The 7,215-nt window shown below is 46.5% G+C and overlaps 1 protein-coding gene across 1 annotated transcript in view; it reads left to right on the top strand.

Annotated features, from left to right (window-relative positions):
* LSAMP (limbic system-associated membrane protein) overlaps positions 1 to 7,215 on the top strand; it is a gene marked incomplete at its 3' end in the record, with an annotated part of 191,931 nt that overhangs the window by 137,047 nt on the left and 47,669 nt on the right. The window contains exon 2 of the mRNA XM_010018033.1: positions 3,928 to 4,160. Coding sequence (XP_010016335.1) covers positions 3,928 to 4,160 — 233 coding nt within the window. The remainder of the gene's footprint in view (positions 1 to 3,927; positions 4,161 to 7,215) is intronic.

Below are 7,215 nucleotides of genomic sequence, written 5' to 3'. Positions count from 1 at the left end.
CTAAAGCGTTCTCCTGCAGTGAAAGCATCACCCCCTCCTCTCCTCTCCCTCCTGCAGCACAGTTCAGCCCCATCGTCTGCATTTGCAAGTGGGGAAACTGAGGCTGGGGGAGGTGTGTGGGGATGGCCCAGATTCCTTTCTCCGCGTCCAGTTTCCAACCATCCTGTCCTGACTGGTTGTCATGTGGTTGTTAGCCACTGTGTGAGAACTGGAAACACACCTGTAGCAGCTAAAAGTGGTTCCATCACTAAAAAACCTCAGGTGTCAAACTGTCATATTTGTTTACAAGAGGGCAAGGAGGGTTAAAAGGGCAGGACAGCAAGTTTTCTGTGTCCTTATGTGGTTTGAATTGGTGCTAAGGTCAATAATTGCCAAGTCTCTGCAGTGATCATGCAAGGCATGACCATCACCACTAGCTGGTCCTCTCATTAGCTCCATCAGAGATGTCAAGAAATTAAACCTGAAACCCTAAGGAAAAGCAAAATGCATGGATCGCAGATCGTTTGTTAGTGTTCACTGATGCTGGTGCTAATGCTTTCAATAAGCCTAATGAAAAGCGTTTGACTGTCTCCGTGAACTTGATTATTGATTATTAGTGAACAATAAGAGTCATCTGATATCTCGCTGGTGCCATGCTCCTATTGCACTGCAGTTAAAATGTCAGTTAGCGTGCCATTTAATATTCTATTAGTATTGAATTAGCACTTATTACACTGTGAAAATCATCACCATAAATCCTTATTAAAGCGTGATCCATACAGCTGGGTGGCATCTTTGGCAGACTAAGAGGGTGCATGTGTGCAATAGACATACTGAGATGCATCATCTGGAGAAGAGAAGGCTCACAGGGGGACCTTATCAGTCTCTACAACTACCTGAAAGGAGGATGGAACCAGGAGGTGGCTGGTCTCTTCTCTCCAGTAACAAGTGATAGGATAAGAGGCAATGGCTTCAAGCTGTGCCAGTGGAGGTTTAGGTTGGATATTAGGGACAATTTCTGTCCAAAAGGGTGGTCAGGAATTGGAACAGGCTACCCAGGGAAGTGGTGAAATCACCACCCCTGGAAGTGCTCTCAAGCCGTGTAGATGGGGCCCTTAGGGACATGGTTTAGTGGTGGCCTTGTCAGTGCTGGGATAATGGTTGGACTTGATCTCAAAGGTCCTTTCAACCTAGTGGATACTATGATTCTATGATCATCCGCATGGAAGCATGTTTGGAGCATGTCAGGACATGGAATTTCCACATCTGTACATTGATTTTCCCTGACAGTTTGAGAGGAACAGGAATGCTGAACAGAGCAGCTCAAATCCATTTCACTTACCCTTCCCATTTTCCTTGCAAGGTTGTCTGACTGTAGCTATTGACCGTCTTCATAGGGCTGACCTCAGGGGGTGTAGGACAGGTCATGACACGTTTTCTCTTCAGCAAAGAGAAGGGGAGGTCCCTGGGTGAGTGTCCCATCAGGAGAGAGATGATGAGGCTTTTGCTCCAATTGCACAACTGAGCTGTTCCTGACCTGAGGGACATCGCAGGGTCATCTTTGCTCCCTCCAAGCAGAGGCTTGTACTGACTAGGTGCAGGGCAGAGCCACATGGTGCTGCACTGTATCACGTAGCTCTGCAGTGTAGGTCTAGATAGCATCCTGGCTGGTGCAGTGCATTGGTGTGCTGGGGGATTTTCAGACATGACTCAGAAACTTTAGCCGTTAATCTGCTTAGCTGCTCACCGCCACCCTCCTGGGGGCTTTCACAAATCCAAAATGTACAGAGAGGGGGTTTGAACACCTCTGGAAAAGACCTAACCCCCAATTCTCAGTGCTGCTATGACTGCTCAGGAATGTGTGTGCAAGAAGACTGGTGACCCTAAGGCAGCTGGCTCTGGAGACACTCTGGATATGCCTACAGCACCCATGCTCCCAGCCCTGGCGTTCAATGCTCTCCCCGGGTCCTTTCTTCTATCTGCTATCGCTGGTGATTACAGCCTGGGGTGCTCAACTGAACCAGGGCACTGCCATAGAATCACAGAATGGTTTGGGTTGGAAAGGACCTTCAGATCATCCAGTTCCAACCCCCTGCCATGGGCAGGGATGCCTCAAGCTAGACTGAGTCACCCAAGGCTCTTTCCAACCATGTCACAGCGGTGCTGGTTTCTACAGGTAGGTCCCCTGGAGTCCCCTGCCAAAGCACAGCTTTTAAAAACAACATAGATCACCGCTGAAAGCTCTCCTCATGGCAAGTGCGTGCCTGGCCGGGAAAGTGGGCTCTGGCCTCCCTTAGCTGGATGGTGACAGTGCTGACCAGAGTCTTTTGGGCTGCTCTGTAAAGCAAATGTTTGTCATATCAGATCTGTTTCCAGTTTGGCCAGCAGCATGGCATGCCTCCCATTGATGTCCACACAGCCTGGCTTTCCTGTTGCCCATAAGTAACCCCAGAAGAGCTTGGAGAGCATCCATGGGCATGCTAAAGGGAGGGGGTATGGTAGGGTCATGTTGCAAGGCACAGCAGCTGCAGGGCAGCATGAATGAAATGCATTCAAATAGAGGAACCTGGAAACTGTCTGACCCGTGTTAAGAGGCTGTATGAAAGCCTACTGTCAAATACTTGTCTTATCTGGAAGCAACAGTCTTTATCCTCTCTCTTTTCTCTTGCAAGCACACCGCATGCATGATTAACTGTGGGGAGAGGTGCCAGATTATTTGGATGCCGGGAGGCTGTGGGCAGAGCTCTGATAGGTGAAGGACCAACAGCTCCTGAGGCTAAGCTTCCCCATTTATCCGCAGAGCAAATATGGTGTGTGCTGCTACAGGGCAAATCCTCTCAGCCAGTCTGAGCCTGGCCCTGATGGGTACGGCTGCCAGGGTGAAAGAGGAGTGGTGTCCCCATGTCTTCTTCAGCCCTAGACCTCTCAAATGAGACACACCTTAGAGCAAGCAGGACATGCCTTCTCACTGGCATCTCCTCATCTCTTGTGGGTAGGCCACCTTTTGGAGGTGGGAAGTAGTACAGAGCAGGTGCCTTGGCCCAAAATGCATTTGTCTTCACAGCACCTTCTACCAAGGAACAAAACGCTTGTCATGCAGTTCCAGCAGGGTTAGTCTATCCTCTGCCTTGCAGTGGTGGGAAATCAGGGCTGTGGCAGTTGTTGGTCCTGCTGCTGCTCCTCTGCCTGCTGCCCCTTGCTGTCATTCCTCCTCTCCTGTCTCACTGGGATGTTCCCAGGACATGCTGCATGTGTCAAAGGGATGGCAGTGACACCCCTGAAGCCTCTCCTTTTCATCCTGAAGCCTGCACTTGGTTGCACAAGCAGGCAGATGTGCATGGGCAAGATGTGCATGTGTGTGTGTGTGTGTTAGGAGGGTGGTGTTGGAGGAGTGAATCTCCTTTTTGACATAGCTGTTTCTTGCTAGCGGGGTGGAGAGGGGGACACACACTAGAGCTCCTTCCCCTTGTGCTGTTGAAAGTGAGGGGTGGAGCGTCTGTGCCCTGAGCTGACACAGCCCTGAACCTTTGCCCTCCAGGCTGGCAGGGGTCTGGGGAATAACACTCTTGTATACTTGAAGGTGAAGGAAAAGCATGGGAAGAACTCCTTCTGACCTTTCCCATTGGCAGGGTTAGAAGGGATTTGGTGACCAGAATCTCTTGTAACCTTCCAAAGTCCTTTTTGGCACAGGTGTAGGCTACAGACAAAAAGAAGAGAGAACATGCATGGCCACCCCAAATCCCATGGTTTCATGAAACTAATGTTCCTGAAACCCTTCAAAAAATCACTGAGAAATACATGGCCACAGGGCAGCAATGGTGAGGAGGTGCTCTGGTTCTCTGGCAAGGCAAGAGTGTACTGTGGTACTAATGTAGTAAATGGAAGGGACAAAATGGAGATGATGGAGAGGTTTCTTAATCTCCCCCTCGTCCTTCTCATCCTCTGCAGGTGTTATGTAGAAGACAGAAGCTCCAAGGTGGCCTGGTTAAACCGTTCTGGCATCATTTTTGCTGGAGAGGACAAGTGGTCCCTGGACCCTCGAGTAGAGCTGGAGAAGAGAAACCCCCTGGAATACAGCCTGCGGATCCAGAAAGTGGATGTCTATGATGAGGGCTCCTATACGTGTTCAGTACAGACACAACATCACCCCAAGACTTCCCAGGTTTACTTGATTGTGCAAGGTAAGCAACATGCCTGAGAAGAGAAGCAAAGAGCAAAACACAGTGGGTGGAGGGATCTGTATCTATCTTAGAGAAACCCCAAAGTCAGTATAATTTCATGGTATAACAGAGAGTAAACACATTAAGGAGTTCACCAATTACTGGTAAGGGCATTAAGGAGTTTGTTTGTTCCATCCCGTCCAGATCAGAATACCAAACAAGTGAGTTTACTCGGTTTTAGTTTGTTTTGCTTTTAATCTTCACACCATTCTGTCTATCTGCCTATTTATCTAAAATATTTATAGAGCAGCTTAAATAGATAGGTGTGTATGAATGTGTTTGATACATATTACAGATAGGTTCAGCTTCTACATTATCATTCAGGCAGGAGTTTGTTGTTTCTTCTGCTTTGTCTGGTAACCCCAAAGACTGCAGATTTTATTTCCCCCAACAAGTGTTTGAATCTCTCTGGATATAAATGCATGCATGAAGGGACTCTTCTTCTTGCTGGCATCACTTGGCAAGCTGGGGGCTAACTAGCATACGGAGTGTTTATCTGCAAGGTGAAGTCTGGACGTATGGTCAGAGGTCGTGCTTTACATGTGAGTTTAGTGAGACAGAAAGCTCCTGGTTAGTTTTCTTGTACAAAATCCTCCCCCAGCAGTGTGAATAGCAGCTCTCCTGGCTTGGCTGAGTGTTTGCTGGAGCATGCAGTGCACTCACCGGCCCTGGAGCTGTACCCTGCCTCGCCGCTTGCTATAGCACTGCACAGCTAACTGGCTGTAGGTGGTTTATTGCTGCTAAAATCTGACAGCACACCATTTCCATTTACCTGTCAAGAAAAACATAGGCACAAATGAATTTTACAGCCTTGCGCATGTAATATTAATTCCATTTGTGCCTATCAGACATGGGCCTAAGCAGGAAAATTATGTTCTGTGACTTAGCTTTCACCTAAACGTGTGGGTGTCCAGCTCTGAATGACTATCACCTTTCTGGAGATGAGAAAATACAGGTTTTGGCACACCTGAACTCTAGATGCCTGTAAACAAGGTACCTGTGGATAATCTTTGTTCTAACGCCCACCACAGATTTAAGAACAAACGCATTGCAATATTGTGTTTACTTTTAAAGCCCCAGGTCCTGTAACCCTGTAATTAGGTGAAACTCAGAGCTTTGATTTTCCCAAAATTAAATTTCACCTGGTAAAAAAACCCACAAAAAACCCAAGCAGAACATAACTACAAAATCCTTTTCAATTTGGAAGAGTTATACTCATCATTTTAAACCATGCTTTAAAAATAATCTGAACTAATAAAACTAATTTGTTACAAAATAGTATCTGTTAGAAAATAATCTTTTTCCTCTCCGAGTATTATTTTCTCATATTGATTATTATTATTCTCAGATTTGGAGGTTGTCTGCCTGAAAAATAGTCTGCCGCTAGTAAAAATGAAAGGAGTTGGGATATTGAGTCTAGGTTTTTTAGTTGTATTTATTCAATGTAGTTTATTTACTCCTTTTTGTGTTCATAAATTTAAAATCACTGGCTATGTGAAGCTCTGGCCATCCCAAATGCAAAAACAAAGAAAGAAAAAGAAAATACAGCTCCTGAAAAGATTAAATAATAGGATGGTCAACTGGTATGCCTGGCAAACTGGCAGGAGGATTCCTGGAATGATGGTCAGTGATTCTCTATGGAGAAGCCCAGAGAAACCAAAGCAGGGTCAGAGACTCTTTGCTTGCCTTGCACACATTGGTGATGTCTGGATTTGTTAATGAAAGATCCTGCAGTGATAGCTGCTCATGCCCCGGCAGCAATAGGGGGTTTCTTGTTCTGGTCAGTTAGCACTGTGATGGGTATTTCTGCTCCCCACTGCTCTGTGAGCTGAAGACAAGTCCTTAATCTCCCCCAGTTCAACTCCCTCATCTGTATAGCCACTGTGAAAACCCAGCCCCTGTTCTGCCTAGAAACACTGGGATAGCTGCAGCAGAGACTAACAGGTAGGCAGGTACTGGAGTGATGCCAGAGCCCTTTTAAGCAGAGAAGACTGCTTCCATGTCCACAGTGCCAGCTGAAATAGATGGGCTTTGGTGTATCCTGAAATCACTGCAGGCTAATGGAGTTGCATTCTAGGAGCAGGTCCTTTCCTCCCTTGAGAAAATCAGCTTTCCCTGGGGTCAGCTCTCCTCAGTGAACTCTGCTGGTCATAGCTGCAGGAGTATGTCTCAGAAAGAGAGCCATCACCTCTCTAATGTGTGTGCCCATGTCCTTTTATATTTCCAAGGGAAGAGCCAATTCTACCTTGTCAGCCAGCATCCATCTCTGCATAGACAGCTTACTCAATCTGCTCCTTTCCTCTCTTAAGTATGTATGTCCACTCTCAGCTGAAACATATTGCAGAGGTCTAAAAGGGGAGTATTGAAATAACAGCAAAAAAGTCGTCTTCATAAGTCTTTCCTCCTTCTTAAACTTAAAGCCAACTCTGCTGGTAGAAGTAGGCATTCACTGTCCATGGCCATCTCTTCTGCCTTTCTGACCCACTGCTTGAAGGGTAGGTTGGATTGGAGGCATCTGTCTCTGCCCAGCTCAGTTGCTGGGGTGAATACATGGAGGGGCTACTCTGAATCACCACCTCACTCAAAAAGCATTTCGTGCTGCTTTAGTTGGAACATAATGGCTATTAGTGAATCTTTCTGTTTCCTACTTCAGATATTTCTGTTGGTATCTGATTAGAGTAGCAAAGAGCTGGAAGGACCAATAAGAGGTAGTCTGGCCCTTCTCCATGCAGTGAGACAAGATCAGCTATACAGTAGCTGCCCCTAACATTTATTCTTTAAAGACACTCTGTGCCTGCACAACCAGGTGCATGGCCATTATTATACTCTCTTTGACTTGGAAAGCTTTTATTAACTTACAATCCAAATTGATTTTGCTGCCAATTATTTCTGGTCCTTCAAAGACACGTGGTGGTAATTTCTCCTTTTACTCAAAACTACATTTTATCTGCTAGAAGCTCATTAATCCCTGTGTTGCAGACCTCTCTAGTCAATCTTAACAGCCTCACTGCTTCTC

Source organism: Nestor notabilis, unplaced genomic scaffold (genome assembly GCF_000696875.1).
Source record: "Nestor notabilis isolate BGI_N333 unplaced genomic scaffold, ASM69687v1 scaffold1237, whole genome shotgun sequence".
Classification (NCBI taxonomy): Eukaryota; Metazoa; Chordata; class Aves; order Psittaciformes; family Psittacidae; genus Nestor; species Nestor notabilis.
Note: the sequence above shows the minus strand (reverse complement) of the source record. Positions and strands in the feature narration are given on the sequence as shown.